This window comes from Larus michahellis, chromosome 1 (assembly GCF_964199755.1).
Source record: "Larus michahellis chromosome 1, bLarMic1.1, whole genome shotgun sequence".
Lineage (NCBI taxonomy): Eukaryota > Metazoa > Chordata > Aves > Charadriiformes > Laridae > Larus > Larus michahellis.
In genome coordinates, this window is record NC_133896.1 from 31,700,482 (window position 1) to 31,722,869 (window position 22,388).

The following is a 22,388-nucleotide window of genomic DNA, read 5'->3' on the forward strand; positions in this document are numbered from 1 at the left end:
GTTGAAATCTTCGCTTTTAGTAAATATTTTCCAATATTAACACCCGAATGTAAAAGCAGTCTGAATTTCTGAATCAGAACTAAGCAAGTAAGTTGGTAGCAGAGAGGAAGTCTAGGGCAGACAAGGGTAAGAAAGGAAATTTTTTGCTTTTATAGCCCTTCTAGAACTGGAAAAGGGTATAGGCTTAAAAATCTTAAGTCTTCTTAGTACAAACTTAAGCTCTTCTGCTGTTCCTTTCTTCTCTGCCTGGAAGGAAACCTTATATGAGTTGTAAATTGCCTCTGACTTCCTGCTTACAACTGGTATTTCATTGAGCATTATTTCACTAAACAGATGGTATGACTTAAATTTTAACAATACTGTAAAGAGTGAAAAAATCAAGTTATGCATTTCAGCGTTCCTTTTATTAGAGCATAATTTCAGTTTACGTTCTGATTTTTTCCATTGATAGCTTTTTAAGCTCTACCCTGGTTCTGAGCATGTAAAAGGAATAAGAGATGCCACAGCAGTAAGATTAAACTCAGAGGACAACTGCAAAAGAAATTCCCTTGAGGATAAAGCAGTGTCTCTTCTCAGCAGCGTATGCTATTTTATTGTATTATAGCTTCTGGTGGGGACCCTGGTTAGTAAAAAGCAAGGCAAATTAATTTCTTTAATAGTTTTTTAACAATTGTGTTCTTGTCCTCTGGTGCCCCTTTATCGTTCTGCAGTTTTCTGAGTTGTAAAAAAATCCTTTTTATAGTACATATTAATTTAAAAATATTAGTATGTATTTTTAAAAGGATCTGTTGCAGAACTGTGGCAGAAAGGACTACAAAGGGTGACTGAACCAGGGACCTTCAACAAAGACAGCATAGGATTCTATCACTTAAATTTAAGAAAGCATCTATTACATTTCTGTCATATTAATTCATACAAGGGCATTAGCCTCTACTAGAAAGCAGTAACAGCGTAGTGTCCATTAAAAGGCAGTGTAATCTCATTAGCATTGTAATGTGCATAAGTAATATTGAAGTTTGAAGACTGACAGATAAGTAAGGAGTATAAATAGTAAAAAATGTATTAGATTAAGAGATAATAAACAGAAGCTAGAATTTTATCTGAAAAAAACCAGCATACTTCTATATTTTGAATTAACATTTATAAGGAGATGGAATAATTCTATTCAGCTATATAGAAGGTCTACATAAATTGCAGGGGGAAGGGTTCCCATGGAGGGTAAGATGGTGCTACTACATCAGAGAGATTCTGAGAGTTCCTCCATTTTATTCTGTTTCTCTGTTTCCCCTTTTTGTTTAGGGTCTTTTTTTCCCCTCTTATCGCCCCCAACACCCTCCAGCCTCCCCAGTATGTTGTTATTCCCAAAACACTTTAATCCCATACTACCTGAAATAAGAAATTAAGTTTTGGCATATTTTTTTTTAAAGATAAAAATGGAATAACACAACAGATATTCCAAGCCTAAGCACTGCTTGAAATCCTGAAACCTGGTCATCTTCCATCTGGCCAAGCAAAACTGGAAAGGGAGCTGCTTTAGCCTTTGGAGCTGTTCCAAGCTGCTCCTTAACTGCTTGAATGGATCAGTGTTACACTATGTGAAGCACTTTTCTTCCTCTTCTCACCTTTCCACCCCCTCTTTCCTTGAATTGAGAGTACATCAAAGTCTGTCCGTGCTTCTGTATGAAGAATAGCTATGTAAACAAGATGATTTTTAACTTCTTTGTAGTGCTTAGACAATTATTTGTCTTAACGTCATTTCTGAATTACCAGACTCCTGTAAAATGCAGTAAGGTGGATATTCATTTTATCTATATTGACTTTTAAGTCCAATTCACCAGACCAGAGAATGTATGATTAGTGTCAATAGAGATTAGATCCAGTATTCTCAAACACACAGAGCTAGAATGAAGTCTAGTTAATTTTTTCCTTTTCCCAGATACTTTGGACAAAGCCCTTCCATATTATTTTACCAACACTGTTTCACACACCCCATTCTTTTCTATTTGACGTATTTTAATTACTAGAAAGCAAGGGCTTAGGATGTGGTTCACTTTTACAAGCCATGAAGAACTAAATATGTTTTCAGTACTAAAACTATTTATTGTAGTAGAACTAGATGCTAAATTTTCTGACTTAAACTTTCGCATCATCTGAAAAATCTCTCTTCTTCCCAGACATGATATTTAAATACTTTTGAATTCTTTTAGGATCTAAAGGTTGTCATCTTTCACGTTCTTCATGCTTTTCTTACCACACCTCTGTTTCCATAATGATCTATTTTCTGTAGGATGTGTTTGGTTTTTTTTATGGGCAGCCAGCTAGCGAGGTGCTGCATGGCAAATGCCATGTAACTGGCTTCATGCAGATTTCTATCTGGGATTCTAAATCCACCACTGCACACTCAAGATACCTTGAATTACCTTGTTTTAACCCTGGGGTAAGAGCCTTCACGTACATAGCAGACTGTTACCCTTATGTTCTTGGGTTTAATGGTACCTCAGTGGAAAGATGAATTGAAAAGAATACGTATGCATAAATATCTTTTTAAATAAACAGAATCCTAAATGCAGTCATATTCCTGTTTAAAACAGCTTTTAAAGTATGTTAATAACTCTTAGTCCTTAATTATAGCTCATATCATAAATATGAGATAGCAGATTTTTGTTAAGCGTCTTTATTCTAAAAATGCACTGCAACTGTCATAAATTCATTGCCCAGGTCATGTATGATACTAACATTTCTAGCTTATATGGCAATATTTGCTCTTTTCCGTCTTACCACTTTAAGCCTGTACACTACCTAAGAGGTTGGGCTGCTTTTGAACTGCAGAAATAAATGAAGCATAACATCGTTGGACATTCTCGATAGTACCGTGATTTTTGTAAAGTGCATCAGCGCTTTACAGTAATTACAATAATTTACATTTATTAATTGTAAATAATAATTTATGCCAAGGCTTCAATATTGTAGTACAGAGTCAGAAAGATGATGGGCTTTTGAAGATATTTTTTTTTTTAATATGGTGGGAACTTAGATTAATTAATCAACATAATCTCTTCTCTGAATATGAACCGTGCTAGTTTCTTATTAACTTAAATCTGCTTTTGCAGTGTTGGTATTTCTAAATAATTCAAAGAACAGAGGTGGCCAAAAGGTGAAAATGATTGTAAAATGTCTGTGAAAATTCGGAATGGTAAATATAATGAGATTTGTTTCCTGGCTTTCAAGTTTGGGACTCTGAAGGATCCTATATGGAGACCAGGTTTTGTATTGGCTTATCAGTCAGTTCTACATTTAAATCTGAATGAAAAGCACTCTGACAGTTGATCTGACTTAGGACTCTTCAAATGTATAAAAATATCATTTTGATAATGGAAATTTAGTGGATTTCTTTTATGGTCAGCCTGCATATTCTTTTGAAATTGGAATCCTTTTGCAAACTATATGAAATAGTTGAATCAGAGTTATGTGTAGGATTGAGATGAATGCATAAAAATTTTATGTATGATTCTAGATGTATATGCTGGAATCATGCCTGAACTGAACTGTATCTATTTCCTTTAACCCTCACTTTTCCCTAATATATATATATTTATATATGCATGTGTATTTGTGTACACACATGCATGCCCTTTCTCTGGGAACATTCCAGTCTGACTTCCTGTGCTAGTCACTGTAAATGTTTGAGGGGATTGTAAAGTGTGTCAATTTATTAATAAGGTAATAAATTATTTTTACAGTTCTTCTGATGTATTAGTTTAGAAAGAGATTTCTAGGTGCCCAAACACTTATTCTTATTTGTGCTGCAGATAAGCTGATGCCAGGTTTGTTAAATTTCCACAAAAAGTAAGCAGTTCAAAACCAAATCGCAATATTTACATTCAGGTCAATCGTGCCATGCTATCTGGTTCCACTCTGTCAAGTAGGAAAAAACAGTGCAGCTGTTGGTAGATGAGGGGAAGAGGATTAATATTCTTTGTGGTTCAAAAGAGGAACACATTAACATTCAAAGGGATTTAATCCCTGTAACATGCTTCTCCAGGAACTGTGCGAGTCAAGTCATGATATTACAATATAGAAGCTGTATTGCTGCGTATGTCAGCTTTTTTATATTAAAATCTATTTATGAAGCACTGAGGGTCTCTTAACCTCTCCTTCATCCTGTTACAACAGTGATTTTATATTTTTTTTCATACTTCAAGGGGGGGTGTGTGTGTTCCTCTCCCCCCCCCCCCCCCCCCCCCCCCGTATATATTCCTCCTTTTTTTTTTTTTCTTTATTTTCTGTAGCTTGAAAAGCATTAGGGGTACTCAATAACCGTCTCTTCAGTAGACAGTACAGTATGCTAAGGAAATTGACAATTAATTAAAAGAGCAACTTTAGATTTAATAAAATCATTATGTACACTTCATTTACTAGGTTTTACAGTAGAAACTAAATTTGTCCTAGAGGATCAATTAAAAGGGCAGCGGGGGTTGTGTGTGTGGAGGGGAGGTGGTGGTGAGTTTAACAAAGCCACAGATTTTTCTCAAAATAAAATATGATCAATTTAATGCAAAGGACTTGATCACCTTTTTCTTGATGGCTTGCCATGATTTCATGTATTGCAGTTTCATGTATTAAAATGATGATGTTCAAATAATCATATTTTCTTTGAGCAAGAACAGATACTAAAGTGGTTAAATTGGCAGCTAATCTGTTAGTGGAGTTTTAATAATGCAGGTGTAACAGGATGTGTGGTGAGAATACAACCTAGAAATAAAAACCATGTACAGTACAATAAAATGATGTAACTAAAATTTCAAGTCTTACCTTCATTCAAAAAAGATAATACACAGGTTCTTTCTGTTTTTTCAAACTTTCCCTTTCCTTTTATTAGGCAGTAAATCTGTAAAGCCATTTCATCTTTGTAGCTTGTTACAGGAGAGGCCTTCAAAAGTGATTCGCTTAGTGGATCCTACCCTAATTGGTTTTACACGGTAGCTTTTAAAATTAGATTCAAGGGTGCTTCCCAGGCTCTAAGAAGACATAGAATATAGGTCACATTGAAGTTCTTTTCATTCTTAGGATATGCCATGGTGATCAGTATGCACCAGAGCTTATACAGACTGCGGTTTAATAGGTGTATCTTGTTCTCACAATGATAGAAACAAATATTTCTTTGTTTCTCTGTCTACTTGTTGCCATACACATTTTCCTACAGCCTTGGAGGCAATGTTGCCTACTGTTTAAGGAAGAGGGAGTTTACTGGAATGTGGTAGCTACAGGAATATGTGCATTTCTTTTTCTCTTACGGGTTCTAGAGGTTTGATTAGCAGCTCTTAAGGTGGACGCGCGTGATGCAGTTTACCAGTTTGTGAAATTGGTGTGGTTACCGCACCAGTAGTATTTTGCAGCGCCAGACTGCTTGCAAGATTCCCGGCAGGGACTTGCTAAGTGAGGTATTATTGGTGGATTTGTTTAGTGAAATGAAATTGAGAGTATATTTTATTTAGGCATTTAACTTGGATGCATTATAATTTTTATCTCCAGTGATTCAGAGTGATGCTTTGCTAATGCAGTTTTCAGAGCGCTTATTTAAAAAAAACAGCCCTCACTCCCAAATGGGCTGTATTACGTTTAACTATTTTTTTGCTTAGACTTCTGAGTCCACATATCTTTAGTCACACTGTTTACCAGCTAATATTTGCTATAAAACAAACCTTGTAAAATCAGAGGAAGCTTGTATAGCGAAAGATTAAGAACTGAGTCAATTCAGTAGTCTCTGTACAGACAATGTAGGTTGCTGCTCTCAAGTTCTGATGTTACCAGCCACCATTTCTTAGATCAAAAAGAACAATTTACTGTCAAGTCTTGCTAGCTGGTAATTTTTATTTTCCCAGGTTATATATCTGTCTAATGCTGACTTGAATGGGGCTGTATTTCCATACAAAATAGTCTTGTGTTATTCATTGCAAATAAAAGCCTAAGAACGTAGTGGGACTATTGATATACTGTTACCTTTTCCCTTAAGGAAAGCTTATTTATGATACGTAGTGGTCTGGTGCTTGATGCGAACAATCACTTCGTGCTTCATCAGCTACTATCCAGCCTCTGATTTGCCTTCTGTACTGTAGTTTAGGATATTGCCCTCTTCTTGTTGTCGATACAGGTCTTAGTACTGTGATAGGAAGAATTTTCACCACGTATGCAAAATGTACATAAAGTCAGTTAGTTCAATATCCAGTGCATTCAGTCCAGCAATATCCAGTCAAACAGGGCACAATGTCTAAGCCCTATTTCCTGTGCTGAGCTTCTCTTCCAATACAAGGATTAAGCTATAGTGTCAATTCCAAATCAGTTGGCAATCTCTTCAAAGATTCTTTACCTTGCAATGTTTTCTTTTACTGGGGGTATATTTACGCTGCTGTTCTCAGTAGCAGATAAATTTTAGCTTTTTGGCTGCAGAATTTAGAATTAATTCAGCTGGCATTTCCTTAGGAAAAAAGGATAAGGGAGCGTAGAGTGAAAGTTTCCCTCAGAGTCAAATTCAGTCCTCTGTCATGGTTGCCAACTGCATCATAGACTGTAGTTCATAAACATGTAAAGCTGTCTTGGCTGCTGCTACCCTTGGAGAAGGTTATTTCAAGAAGATATTTCTTCATTTTTCCCGTGGCTAGAAAACTTCTGATTTTCACTCTTAAGTCTATTCATAGCTAATGGATACAAATTGTCTTTGTGCCAGGAATGTTCTCTAGTTTAATTAACTTGTCTTCTTGTAGTATTTACCCTTCTGATAAAAAAGGCTATGAGTGCTCTCTATATACTTATTTTATTAAGTCTAAATATGTCAGTCTGTCTCAGTCTTGCAAAATAGGCTCTGTGTTCTCTTGATCATCCTAATGGTCCTTCATTGCACCTGCTGCAGTTTGAGTAATCTTTCTTGAAACTGGACTATGCAGCGTGTTTTGGCATGACCCAAGACATACTGTGCAAAGCTGAATGAGATTCCAAATTCAAAATTAGAAGCAAAATTCAGAGGAGTTACTTCGGTCAGGTTGAACACTGTATTTTAGATGATGTCTTAACTGTCACATATTTCCTATTTCAGAGGAAGGTACAATTTAGAATTACAGTTGCCTTTTCAACCGCTACTTCGCATATAGGTGGTTAAATCATTCTGTGATAGTGCTCTGCTCGGATCTTTCTCATGATTGGTCTGATTCCAACATAGTTTTGAAGTACGTAGCTTTGCATTTATGAGCACTTTGCTTGGCTATATGTCATCTCCTTTGGGGTTTTTTTTTTTTTTGGACCTTAGACTCATTCTGTATTTACAGTAAGGCCTTTGTATTTGCAAAGCCTCTAACTTAGTAACAGATTTCATTAGCAGTTGCATGTTTTTGAGAAAATGAGGATGAGCCCCAAACCAGCCATTGAGTAACTTTGATAGAAAACAGTCCCAGCCAAAGAGGTCTCCATCCGAGGTAGACTGTTGTCCCATCTGATCAGCCAGTTCTTCCTCCACCGTAGTCTCTTTCATCACTTCCAGTGGTCTGGTATGTAAGGTGCTTTATAAATACTGAATTTCTTAATCTAAAAATTTATGTTTTAGTTTTTATCTGCTTCTGATAAACACATCTTGTATTTTGCGTTCTAGACGTGTACTTCTTAATTTAGAGAAGTCGTGAAAGTGCAGAACTTTTCCCTTCAGTTCTTACTCCCCCTTCCCCTGCCCCCACTGTGGATACAAATACTAGGTAGTTCATATACAAATCCTGAACACTTCACATCAATTATCTTCAATAACTAGTTCACTTTATTTCTTAAATTTTGTCCATTTTAACATCAGATCCTTTAGTTATGAACCTGCTTTGTTTCAGTTGCAATGAAATGAAATCTAATGTTTGAGGCAATAAATAAAGAATAAAATTGTATTAAGAAATTTAAATAGCTTACATAGTTTTATTAAAAAAAGCGGTTCTATAGGAAATCCAGTTTCAGTTTGAAATTACAATATGAAAGATCAAAAGAAACGTGTGGAGTGTGCAATATACTTAGTTTTAGAAGTTATCTGTAGAGTTAGCTTACAACATTCGGATTATTGTACAGTTTTAAATAGATGAATGACCAATAGATTTTGAGTAGCATTTATCAGTGATATATCAAATAATATGAGATACCTGGATTCCCTATAGGTCACTTCTAGTCTTCATACTCTTCCATATTTTTCTCAATGCATTTTGAATTTCCTGTCATTTTACTATTCCTTAGTAAACTGACAGCTAAAAGCATAGCCCAATGAGTTAGCAAAGGTAAGATTAATAAGTAATATTAATAACAATCAGGTTATTGATGTAAAAATATATTGAGTCTGAAGAATATTTACATGGTTAGCTTTGGAAATGAAATCTAAAGAATTTTGAAATTTTGAAAATCTAACATGGTCAGCTTTCACAAGGATTAGGATATCTCTGGATCTGGGATTTCTTGCTTACTTGTGGAGGTTTTAATAGTAACGTGATTCTTTTGTATAACTACTAGACCTTTCGCCTTATTCTGATATATCTCGTCATATCAAATAGAATTTTTATATGCTTCCTAAGTTAAATGTTGTCAGAAAGGACAAACCTTCTAGGCTTGAGCCCTGCAGCGTCATCTGAATCCAGAAGGATTTTATTCAGATCCATGGGATTTTTTGTTTGGGGGGTGTGTGTATGATCCTCGCTTGTAATATTACAGGCAATTCATTATTTGGGAACCACAGTTAAAATACTATTTTGGTGATGTGTCCTGTTGTTCATTGCAGAATTCGTGTAATTAAATCTGCAGTGCAAAGCTTGTGCTTTTAGTGATAATATATTTTATTGCCCACTAATTCTTTCTTTCATGATGTCTGCTAATGTTTAGCAAATCTTCATCAGTACAGTGTAAGAGTACACTTTCCGTATCTGACACACAAACATGACTTCAATAATGTCTTCAGAGCAGCTGGTCATTTTCTGTGAATTAATGACTGGCTGGGATGAGTTAATAATTTAAGATAATCACCTAGCAGTCCACCTCAGCCAACCATTCATTCTAAAGAAATGTCAAGAGCAAACATGGCTAATGTAGGGTAAAATAATGTAAAATATACTATTAAATGTTTAGCTTATAATAGCAATAGTATTGATAGCTCTCAGAAGCATTTAGCATAACATTTGTGTATATGCAAACAGTGTATTACAGTGTTTCTAATTTTTAGGAAAAAATTATAAATAATGGTGTGGGAGAACAGTTGTATGGAAAAGGAAGCTTTTCAGTAAACTTTCAAACTTTGTTAGACTTCTTGTTTTACTTCATGTGATATGATCTCTGTATAAAGTGTTCTCTTTTTGCAACTAGTGTAGTAGAAGTACAAATCTAGCTAATGTACCTTCTGATTTTTTTTAAACTGTCAAAGAGAGCAGGAATGGAAATATTAATTTTAGTGTCATTCAGTAATATAAATACAAATGCATTTAATCTTTATTTTCTGTACAAACATTTTCTGAAGAATTTTTCCATTAGCCAGTTCAAGGGGAATCACTTTTTCAGTGCACACTTGAGCAGTTACTTGTCACAGTTCTATAGTGTTTGTTTTTCTAGTGTCTGAAGAGAAATCGTAATTTTGAGATAGCCTTACGAAGTAGTGAGCACAAGACATTTATTTTGGGAATTTAAAGGAGTATTTCTGCCTCTTCTTAAGTAACAGAATCAGTTCATTCTGAAATTGTTAGAAATTGGGAGTATAGGAGGATTGCATTAATATCTGTCACCAATTAAGGCCTTGGGGAATCAACATAGTGCGGAATACATCATAAACTGTATTTACTGGACCCAAAGGCATCCCTCTTAGCATGATTATGAAGCAAGGGTGTATCTTTCTAAATTAATTGCATGAAATATGTGTATAAAGAGATAACTGTAGATCATTGTATGCTTTATAGAAAATTATCTAACTTATTAAAAAATCTTTTCTCACTTATCTCTCATGCAGCAAAGTGGATCAGGCCCACCATTATAATGAAGCTAAACCAAATTGTTCTAGTGCACTGTACATTTTAGAGGTTTCTTGGAAATATTGTCACCACCATATGTTGCTGTCACTGAGATAAAGAGGAAACAATTCTGCTTCTATGCTGTTTCATGTTTATATACATATTTTATGGGATCAGAATAGTTTGTGCAGGGACATAAAGATTTCCTGTACTTGCTGGCAGCTTCTCTTCAGCAGTTTCATCCTCAGTAGTACTGTGACCAGACTGAGTACTTACAAGAGGAGAGCCGTAATTAATGTAATATTTCAAACATTTTTGTATATATTTAACAGAACAAGGTGATCATGTAACCTTTGTATTGAGGAGAGTGTACTTGTGCTGAATGCTATAGGGACTATTTTATTGCACAGTTAAATCTGAATGGGTAAATTCCTTTTTCACAAAGTGTATATCAAAAACTGTAATTTAGTAGCTCAGTGGTGTTCCACTGAGCAAGCCTTAAAGCTTTATATGTGAATATAGTAACTAACATTCTCATAATGGCACCGGGTGCCCGGTGCGATGAGAGGGCTATCTCAGGATATGAATCTTGCAGTTATGTCTATGAGTAGGTCTTACAGGTAGTAAAATAACTCTCCTGTTTCTTATTCCTGTCTTCTGCTCTGAGGACGTTTTGCCGCTACTTACGTGAATATGTATCGAGCTGATTTTACAGAATGACTGAGCAAGGCATACCCATTTAAATGTTTTTAGAGTAGTCATTTTTTCTAAGTAACCCCTTGTATGTAATAGTGCAGCAACTCTTCAAACTCCTCATTTGAAGCAATAAGCCCTACCCTTAATCTGCATGTTTATTATCTTTATGTTGACTTGAAACATCGAATTTGAAAAATACTTTTCAAAAGACCATTCAAAATCTTAGCCTGTCTTGTCCTAGCCTGTGATAGCTTTGTACTAATTCTGTCTCCACTTTTTCACAAGGACAATGAAAGTAAACAACAGAGCAAGTCTGTAAAAGTGAACTAAAATGCAAAGCATGTCTGCATAGGCAGTGAGGTGAAATGGTTACTATGGAGCCAACAAACTCAGCTTCCAAATATCAGACTTGGCTTTCTTAAGTTATATATCCTTCATCCAGTGCTAGATTATTTTCTTCACAGAGCTTAGTATCATTTCAGTGAAACTGTGCAGCACACAGGATGTTACACAGAACAGTTATAAGGCACAGCTTGAGTCTGACAAAATTAGGAAGTGCAATGATAGCCTGTGAATAAATAACTGCCCATGGTAAAGTATTGTTCAGACTGATATATTTTTTTCCAACATCTTAATTTTAAATAATTGTTTCTAAAGTTTCGACTTAAATATGAGTGGTGACTTCATGCACGGTCACCATAATTATTTAAATGGGACAAGATTTTTCAGAAGGTTCTGTGCTACCAGGCTCCCAGGTGGTCTGGAGCATTTGCTTTCCTTGAGACTTCCCGATGTGTTTTCCTTCTGACTGTAGCTTTTCTTTATCCTTAGATCTGGGGAAGCAGGGTATCTTCACCACAGAGTTTTCATTGGAGCATATGCCTACAAACGGTGCATTTTTCCTGCTTTAAATAATTTAAATATTTATCTGGTAGTCAGATCATGAGGGAGCCCTCCCTGACTATTTTGCAACTATCAGAAGACTTCCAGAAAATGCTAGCTACAGCTTTAGACTTCTGACTAACAACCAGAAAGTCCTAAAAATATGGTTACAGTTGCATGGGGAATTTTTTTGAAAAATCTGTACCAAAAAACCCCATTTGAGTTCACTGAAGAATTAGCTGATAAAATATTAAACAAAATATAACAATTGAATGTTTACCATTTGGAAAGCCTTTGGCAAAAGACTGGAAGTAATGTCCCAGTCCCTGAGTTCACTGCTTTGCTATCACTAATAAGCTTGGGTTTATATATGTATGAAGCTCCATTTTAAGATTAATTTATTTGATTACTTCCATTATTTTTATTTGAAATGTTAATAAAAAGCCTTCTTCCCTACTGTTTACCTGCACGATGTGAGAGAGTTACAAACCCTTTTTCAGCACTTACATTATCGTTCCTACTGCGGCAGTTTGTGTCCAGTGTACTGCCAGCAAATGAAGTTGGCTCAAACGTGGAGTGGTTTTGCAAAGTTCAGAATATGAAGAAAGATACAGCACTCGCCAGTGCACTGACCATAGCACCACAGAAGAATGCAAAAGGGGAGGGGTGACTCGTGTGTGTTTGGGAAGTGAAGAAGAGTTTGCAGTTGGATTGAGAACGAGCTAACTCCCTTCACCACCACGACATTCCATACTACTAGCAATCATTCAGTCTTCTGGTTATGTCACGTTGTGGTTAATGTATATTTATAAACATCTTTTAAAAGCTGAGCGCTTACAATAAAAATATTTTAATTGGTAATTTAGAAATAATTTATATTAGTTTTTATAATATTATATAACTATATACTATATATAACTTTTATATATATATAACTAATTATATAACTATATGATAACTTCAACAGAATCAGAAAAAAAAAAGATACCAAATATAGCAGTTGTCCAAATCAAATTGCCAGGCTAAATATAGAGGAATTCAGAGCAAGGATCCCCTATGTACAAAATTGCAGCACCAGTCACTTTGGAATTGTATTCCAGTGTCTCAAGGACAAGCCTGAACAAGGATATATCGTGATTTCATTTACTTTTTAAAAAATTTAGATCTGGCTTTCATATTTCTGTGTTACTAGCTTAATATATTTCTTGGGAAGGACTTTTTGTCCAGTTCCATGAAGATAGAGGTATTATTTAGAATCAGAAGGGTTCGTTTCTATTTTTTAGCCTTAGAACTGGAAAATTCTTTGTTTTTTACAGTTTTCTTAGAATTCTCATCTCTGTGAAATCACTGCAACTAATTTTAAAACTGGTGATTTTTTTTTTTTCCATAAGAATTTCAGCCTGTGACATAATTAACTCTAAGGTTTCTGGAGCTGCAGAATTAAATAAATTATTGTAATATTTCCTTCACTAAGTCCTTAATAGTCTGATTGAGCTAATAACGTTACTTACTGCTTCAGTAGTTGATCACTGTAAGCAAAAGAGCAATAAGATGAACACCTTTGTTTAACAGAGTAAGCAGGTTTGAAGCACAATATTGATCGGTATGTGATCATTATCAACCATAATCTGGAGGGGAAGGAAATAATCAATTGCCTTCCTTATTGAGTCCTACTTCTAACTTTCCAAAAATGACATGTAGCTATATAAATGCTAGATCTTACATAAAAGGTGTCTAAACTGAAAATTATTAGGAATGGATATTTGCTGTCATTTCAATAAACCTAGATTGGAGAATGTTTAAATATGGAAATCACTGCACAGAGCTGTTGGTGTCATCACAGTACACATTTGGTATGTGTAGGTATATGTACTGTACCTTTCTTTGATCTTTTATTTGTCAATATTACGAAAATACTGTCGTATTCTACTATTATGTACCCCCTAACTTTTGATAACACTAATTTTCCCATGGTGAAGCAATCAAGTTTAATTAAATTATATTGACAAGATCAGTGGAAATTATTTAGTAAGCATGTTTTTAATCTAGGATTTAAAGAAAAAAGTAAGCACTACAAAGATAACTATTTAGATTTTAGATTAAGATTCATGGGGAATTATATCAAGGACAAAAACATCCTTGTATTTAGTTTTCCGTGTAGAAGCTAATTTAAACATAAGCAAAGGATAATGGGCACTGAAGAGACCATTCATTTTAGCAGTGTTTTGAGCAAAGCGGACAGTATCCAGAAGGAGTTCAAAGAGCTTTTTGTAGGTTGAAATGAAAGCTTAATTAAAAAAAAAAAAAAACCTCAGCTCAGTAATCCTGTTTTTACTTATTTATCTAGCACAGCTGTAGTTAAAAGAAATTTCTGCAAAAACTTCAGGAGTTCAGGGTGCTTTTGGATGTAAGGAGCTTTTGCATAGTCTTATTGTAGCCAATATTCTGTTTCGTTGTATTTTATATGGTGGGTTTTTGTGTGGATTTTGAATGGCTATGAAAATCTTCGTCTTTGGTATCGATAATGTTTTCAGCTTAAGTTTTGCCTTTGTAACTGCTTTTTTTTTTTTTTTTTAAGGCATTCCCAATACAGAATGTCCTGTTGAATTCAAAGTCCAAAGTAATCCATTTCTTAATTGGAGTGATAATCATTTTAGTTCCAAGAAGAGCTGAACATACTTTTTGAAATTTGCTGGATCAAAATCTCCTTGTCTGAATCCTTCTCAGATTTACTGTCAGTCATACTGATTCTTATTAGTCCTAAAGTATTTTATCCCGGCCTAAACACATACGCTTCTGACATGTTGCTAGCAAAAGATGTCTCTCCTCATTTCCAGACCTCTATGAGTAGCCTTTGTTCCTATTAGTCTTGTGCTGATCTTCAGACAACTTAAAGCTGCCTCATGTTCCCAGGGCCTGGTCCTCAGGGGGAACCTGAATAACCCTGATGCCTGATGAAAGGACAATACAGAAGAGTTCAAGCAACCTAGGAGATTTCTTGAGTGCATTGATGACAACTTCCTGGCACAGTTGATGGAGAAGCCAACAAGAAAGGTGCTTTGCTGTACCTGATGCTTATGAAGAATAAAGAACTGTTCACAGACATGAAAGTTAAAGAAAGCCTTGGCTGCAGTGACTATGAGATGATGGGGTTCAAGATTCTAAGGGAAGGGAGCAGGAAGAAGTCAGGACTACAGACGTGGATTTCATGACAGCAGACTTCATCTTCTTTAGAGGTCTACTTGGAAGAATCCCATGGGCTATGGCCTTGAAGAGAGGAGGGGTCCAGGAGAGCTGGATGATACTCAGTGATCACTTCCTCCAAGATCAAGAAAGGATCCCAACAAGTAGGAAATCAAGCAAAGGTGGCAGGCATGGATGGGCAAGAAGATCCTAACTGAACTCAGACATAGAAAGGAATAGTACAAAAGGTGGAAGCAGAGGCAGGTGACCCAGGAGGAGTATAGAGTTCCTGTCCGGTCTTGCAGAGATGGATTTAGGAAAGCAAATGCTGGCCTAGAGTTGAATGTGAAGAGAGGGATGTAAAGGGCAACAACAATGGATTCTAGAAGTACATAAATGTCAAAAGGAAGACTAGGGAGAAAACATGGACCCTGCTACTGAATGGGGCAGGGGAGCTGGTGACAAATGACATGGCAGAGGCTGAGGTGCTTAACACTGCCTTTGCCTCAGTCTTTACGAGTAATAACGGCTTTCAGGAATCCCAGGCCCCTGAAGCCAGAGGGAACGTCTGGTGCAAGGAGGATTTGCACTTGGTGGAGGAGCGCCAGGTTAGGGAGCAGTTAAACAAACTGGACATACATAAATTCATAGAGCTTGGTGGGTTTCATCCATGAGTGCTGATGGAGCTGGCTGATGCCATTGCAAGGTGGTTCTTGATCGTTCTTAATGATTGTGGTGATTGGGAGAAGTTGGGAGAGCAAATAACACTCCTGTCTTCAGGAAGAGCAAAAAGAAAGGTTTGGGGATCTACGGGCTAGTTGGCCTCAGCCCAATCCCTCAGGAGGTGATGGAGGAAATCCTCCTGGAAAGGATTTTCAAAGTCATGAAAGACAAGGTGGTGATCATGAGTAGGCAGCATGTATTTACAAAGGCGAACTTACGATTGACTAACCTGGTAGCCTTCTGCAATGAGATGACTACCTTGGTGGACAAGTGGAAAGGAGTGGATGTTGTTTACCTCAAGTTCAATAAAGCCTTTGACACTGTCTTCTATAGCAACATCATAGACAAGCTAACAAAGTAGACAGCGAGGTAGACTGCAAACTAACTGAATGACCAGGCCCAGAGGGTTGGGATCAGTGTTGCAAAGTCCAGTTGGAAGCAAGTCACTAGAGGTGTGCCTCAGTGGTCAGTACTGGTGCCAATACTATTTAAAGTCTTCATTAATGATCTAAATGATGGGACAGAGTGGCAGGTGCAGGAAGTTCACAGATGGTACAAACCTGGGAGGAATGGCTGGTACGCCAGATGGTGTACCACCACTCAGAGGGACCTCGACAGGCTGGAGAATTCTCATGAAGTTCAACAAGAGGAAAGGCAGAGTCATGCATCTGGGGAGGGATAACCCCATGCACCAACCCATGCTGGGGACTGACTCGTTTTAAAGCAGCTTGTCAGAGAAGGACCGTGGGGTCCTGGTGGACTACAAGCTGAACATGAGCCAGCAATGCACCCTTGTGGCAAAAACGCCAACAGCATCCTGGCCTGCATCAAGAACAGTGTTGTCAGCGGGCCAAGGGAGGTGATTCTTCCTCTCTGCACTGCTGAGGCCACATCTGAAGTACTGTTGTCCAGTTCCCCCATACAAGAGAGACATGAGCATACTGGAGCAAGTCCAGCACAGAGCCACAAAGATGATTAAGGGACTGGAGCATCTCTCATGCGAGGAGAGACTGAGAGAGCTGGGACTGTTCAGCCGAGAGAAGAGTCTCAGGGGTGATCTTACTGATGTGTACGAATGAAGGATGGGAGGGAATGAAGATGAGGGAGCAGTACTCTTCCCAGCTGTACTCACTGGCAGGACAAAAGACAATGGCACATATGAAAACACATTAAATTCCATCCAAACACAAGAAGAGTTTTTACTGTGAGGGTGGGCAAACGCTGGAACAGGTGGCCCAGAGAGGTTCTGGAGTCTCCATTTCTGGAGATACTCTAAAACCCAACTGAACATGGCCCTGGGCAGTGTGCTCTAGGTCACCCTGCTTGAGCAGGGGGTTGGACCAGAAAGGTCCCTTCCAACCTAAATGATTTTGTGATTTTTCCAGTTCTTAATCCCGGCTATAGCATCCTGTGTAATGACTGTGCTTATAAAGTAGCTTTGGCCAAGCTTAGCTCTTGTGAATTTTATTTATTTATTTTGGGGTCTGGAGGCAGTGATTTGGATTTAGTTACAGAATATATCCTTGTAATACCAGTAATAAACATTTTAGGATGCAGACTTCTTGATTGTTTAAAAAGTTGTCAATATGCATATCTGTCTCGCCTAAAGGGTCTTCAGAAGATGAAGTCATAACTTGTTCAGATATTCCAGTGAATGCTGCTGTTTCAGCCTACCTCTTCTATATGTAACATATAACATTTGTACTTGTTTTTAATTTACAGGATGGAGGTCTGCTTCTAAATAATCCTTCTGCGCTGGCAGTTCATGAGTGCAAGTGTCTTTGGCCCAGTGTTCCACTGCAGTGTCTAGTATCGCTGGGCACTGGTCGATACGAAAGCGAGGGAAAGACAAACGTCACATACACCAGTTTGAAAGCCAAACTCACAAACGTTATCAGCAGCGCAACTGACACAGAAGGTTGGTGACTTAAGATACATTTGTATTGTGACTGCTTTCAGGTTTTTGTTTCTTAGAATTGTAGTTTCAATTCTGAGAGCAGTCTGCAACTTTTGTCTTTCCCCTTCTTCTCTCTGCCTGCCTCATTGGAACGACTCGAAACATGTCTCTCCGAAACTCGTTGCGTATAGTTGGTGTTTTAGTACCAGTATTACATGTTTTCTAGAGAGGATGTGAATGCGTTCTTAGCCTTATCTTTGTGAGTCTTCATCTTCACTGTGTTGTTGCTAAGCTCTTTTAGTTTGAGTTCTCAAGTGTTAATATAAGGTTGATGACATGGGTATACTGGAGTTAAAAGGTACCTTAAAAATCAGAATGATGATAATCCAACAGGATTTTTACAAAGCGATATGTCTTTACTTGTGCTTCTGAATAAAGGCATATTCAGGCATTCATTTCAATAGAAAAATTGTATTTTCTTACTTGGTTTGTTTTTTTCCATAAACGGAAAAACTTAATAGTTAATGCAGAACATCGTTTGGTTTTCAACAGCTTTAGAACAAGTATTTTAGCCCTCTTCTATATGTTTTTAACATGTGCTTTTCCAAGGACTGGACTGTATCTGTCAATGGTCATGACTTCCATTGCTGTCAGGAGGAGTCAAGCACGTGCTTTCCAAAATAAACTGTGTTCCTAGGATAGGAGTACACTGGAGCTCTACTACTAGCAGTTTATATCTGTTTTGGTTTTATAAACAGGAAATATTGATATGCAGATACTTTTTTTTTTTTCCCCTCTTATAAGGGGAACTGATACTATAAAAAGCTAGGAATCAAGAAACACTCCTACACTCTAGATCCCTTGTTGCATGATCTCTGTCAGCCATCATTAGTAAGAAAAAGCTAGATTTTGGGCCACTTCTGGGTTTTGCACAATCGTGGAAAGGAGAGACATTCTGTCAAGGGAAAAAAAGTTTCATTGCAGCAGAAAAATCAGGCAGGAAGTTGGACTCGGGAAAAGGAGGAAAGGAAAGTTTATTGTGGAGACCAAAGGAGAGGAAATGGAAAGAGGGGAGAGTAGATTTGAGCAAATAGGAAGTTATATTATGAAGGAAAAAGAGGAGAATATTAAATAGAGCAAGAAAGACTGGATGTGGTGAGGCAAGAACAGAGACAGCAGAGGAATTCACAGGAGGAGGGACCGAGCAGAGAAGATTCCAGGTTAACAAGAATCTTTTGCTGTGGTCTTACTCAATATGGTTTTTTCACTTTAAAATTTTTATGTAACAGTAAAAGAATGAGGAAGCGTGGTAAGAATGCAAAGAAGATGTAAATGAAAGAGGATGAAAGATTAAAGAAATAATGGAATTTTAAGGAAGCCAACAAATAGAAAAGAAATCTAAAAGGAGAGACAAAATGGTTTATAAAAGACAGAAAAAAAGAAAGAGAAGAGGAACCTACAAATACATCACATAGCCAGTTTATTATTGTACTAGTTAACTGAACTGTTACAGTTTAACATGAACGCTTTAAATGAATGTTAAATTCAAACCAAAAATCTCTAGTTATATGTAAAAAAATGAATTAGTCGCAAACAAAAGAAAGCTTTAAACCTAATCTCTCTTACCACAGTCCTTGAGATTAGAGAAGAATATGTAGCTATTGGTTTCGTAACACCTACTTCCATTAGGACTGAGTGTAACAAATCATGGATATCCTGAATCGGGAGTATGTAAGGCGCATTCCTGCTCTTCAGAACGCACTCTCATTTGCAAAGGAATGGAATATACGTGTAATTAAAAATCTGAATGGCTGCAAAACCTTGCCAACTGTCATACCAGTGAAGTCATCTTAGAATAAAAGGTGAAGTTTTTCCAGAGTAAACAGAGCTACAGAGTCATTTGCAAACCTTCTAATGAGAAAGGGGTTTTGATAAGGCAGCTCTGCTCAGCAAAGGTGCGCGTATTTACCCTCGCTGCGTCACTCCAGAGCAAGATCTCACTTGTTGTTCAGAGACAGGAGGACTATTTGTCTGTCTCACGTAAATGTAACACTTGCCTTCATTTGTTTTCAATACAGAAGTTCACACCATGCTGGATGCGCTGTTACCTCCAGATACTTACTTCAGATTTAACCCCCTTATGAATGAAGACATACCTCTGGATGAAAGTCGTAAAGAGAAACTCAATCAGCTGCAGACAGATGGAATTCGTTATTTAGAACGAAATGAAGAAAAACTGAGAAAAGCTGCAAAAATATTAACACAAGAAAAAACAACTTTGCAGAGACTTCAGGACTGGATAAGATTAAAGGCTGACATGTATGAAGGCTTTCCATTTCTTTCCAAATTGTGAATATGTAATGCATGAAAGATCATAAATGTAAATCTTGTACCAGAAAATACATTCAGTACTGTAAAGGAAGAGTGTTTATTGGGAGTAAATGACATCTTTGGAAAGCTGTCGGAATTCTGGAGAAAGGAATTCAGGGTGGCTGTTTTGTGCACACTTACTTGATACGAGGTTTTATGGTGTTAATTATTTTTTGAACTTTACGGATCTTACTGTTGCTCTACTTTGTTAAAGTCAGTAAAACTGAAAATTATGAAAACAATTGTGCTATGCATTTTTGGATGTATGTACCATAATTATGGTGGCAGTAAAACTTTATTTATCAACTACCAGGCTTATTCAAAATTAACAAAAAATAAAATCCTCATTCACTTTAGTGTAGGCAGTGTACTTGTTAGGCTCTTACGTAGCCAGTGAATTTAATAGAAATCCAGTGTTCTTACAAAAATGTTGCCTGTGTTAACTGCACTTTTACATTTGAAAGATAACATTTAATTTCTTTTTTTTTTATTTCAGTGGGTTTTGTACATAACAGTATTAAGATGTTTGGATGACTACAAATGGCATATTAAATTATCAAAATGAACTGATTTTTAGGACTTGCTGCTTATTGTTTTCATCGGGATAACTTCAAATTGGTTCATTCATTATTTGAAAATAATCCCAAGACCCAAAACTTCACTTGAGCAGCTGTTCCTGTCCCAGGATAAAGAAAATAAAATATTGAAATAGTTCACTTAAGTGAATCAGGAGCTTATTCTAGAAGCTTCAGTTTTGGATGCTAAACTTCAGGTGTCTCTCGTCAAGAAAAAATTAGCATTTGATATATGAAATAATAAATTATGCATTTTGTTTTGTCTTAACTATCATATATGCATCCTTCTGAAATTACTTTAGAGTTGCGAAGTTACGTTTAGACCTTGCTATGATCTTGCTCCTCCTTCCTTTGCAACTTTCTGCCAATGTGGAGAAGGGTGGTGTGGTAAGCTCTGACGATACAGCACATCGGTGAAACAGCATTTTCAACACCAGGAAGGTACACGTGAGTTCTTCCAGTGTGACTGCAGCGGAATTTGAGTTAGACACAGCTGCTGTCACACACCGGGCATGTTAGCATTAGTAAGATTGCTTGACAGGTTTCTGGGTGAGTTTTTGCCTCTTAGTAGAGTGCTACAGTGCATGAAAATACCTGCTCGATAAAATGCATGTTTCACGCAGTAGATAAAATGTCCAATTTCACCAAAGAACAGTGCATTTGTCACTCTGCCTTTCAGGACTAATCACCTGTCATTGCACTATCTACCAAAAATAACATTTGCTTTGATAGTCACCTTCTGTACTTGTCTTGAAACATTGAGAGTGTTATTAGGCTGCCTCTAGGAAAGGAACTTTGAGGAAGACAGCTGAGATCCTTCGTTATCTTAGCCCTGGCTACACCGTGTTCTGTGACTGTGCAAGAAAACATTGTATTTGGGCTGTTCTTTTTTCAGTCTGATGTATTTTCACCTGTGTCGTTTTACTCAGATATCCAGACTTTTATGGTGCTCCTGCAGTTCTCTGGCTTGTTTTTGCTAGTGAAGCTAGTAAGTGTCAGTGGGACGTAAGCTGTAGCCTTCACATATTTTAAATTGTTCCTAATGCAAACAAACTCTAGGTGCACAAGGACTAAAGAAGCCTTTGTCATTCACTACATGAGGAAGGGAAAAGAGGAGAAACAGAGAGAAAGAAAAGTTAAAAAGCTACAGCAATTTAAAGGTAAGTGAAAGAACGCATGTTATTCGTTCCCTTTTTGTTTTTAAACTACAAACACGAAAAGTAGTTCCTTGAGTAGGGCAATAAAAATACTAAAAAGGAAAGTTTTATTGTCTTGGTGCAACTGCACTTTATACAACTTCCCTTCTTCCTTCCAGTTACTAAGAACTGAGTTAAGAATCACAAGAGAACAAGCCTTTCCCATTAGTTTAAACATATACAAAAGAAATGTCAACCTTATTCTGATCAAGGGACCTTGTCTAGAGTTGAACTGTGTTGCCAGCATCCTAAATCAAAATAGACAATATAGGATAGTCTCGTGTAACAACATACATAATACACTCCTTCCCCTGGGAAAGAGCAAAGTCACGGTATCATCCATAAGGCTATCGAAGGCATTATTCTGAATTCATAAGTCTCCAGTTGTAGCTTTTTGGGATGAGCATTTAATTCAGACAATGCTTACCTGTAGTGAACAAAGTAATAACATTTCCACTTAATTTTTATACAAATAAAACCTGTGAGTTACTAATTTTCAGACAGTGGGGTAAGTGCATATACTGAACTGGGCTTTGCAGGCGGAATGTTGTTTCTGTTTGCCAGAATGCAAGAATTTTTCTTCATTGAGAAGTTCTCCCAAGTACTCTGTACTCTTTTCACGGATAAATTTAACATTGTATTAGGAGTTGGTTAGAGGATGTAAAGCAGGAAAGCTATCCATCTTTTGAATGAGGACAGAATATCTCGAACTAGCTTTATTTGAATATCAGGGTTTTTTCTAGTTCTTTGAGCTGCCTACAAAGCTTCCACTACAGCTCTGTTGAAACAACAGTCATTTTGTAAAGAGCCTTGGCTTTTCTAATCCGCCTTCCAGATGACATTAAACATATTGTAGGCTGATGAG

The 22,388-nt window shown here is 36.9% G+C and overlaps 1 protein-coding gene across 9 annotated transcripts in view; it reads left to right on the forward strand.

Moving 5' to 3' along the window:
- Positions 1–20,322, forward strand: part of PNPLA8 (patatin like domain 8, phospholipase A2) — a 40,119-nt gene extending 19,797 nt beyond the window's left edge. For 6 of the 9 annotated variants that reach the window (XM_074608505.1, XM_074608748.1, XM_074608590.1 and 3 more), the window contains 2 exons: positions 17,208–17,403; positions 19,461–20,322. In XM_074608505.1, the coding sequence (XP_074464606.1) occupies positions 17,208–17,403; positions 19,461–19,735 (471 nt within the window). In that variant the 3' untranslated portion in view covers positions 19,736–20,322. Of the gene's footprint in view, positions 1–14,492; positions 14,927–17,207; positions 17,404–19,460 lie in introns of those variants that run through there. The other 3 variants (XR_012590062.1, XR_012590085.1, XR_012590071.1) reach the window with 2 other exon arrangements.
- Positions 20,323–22,388: the final 2,066 nt, after the last annotated feature.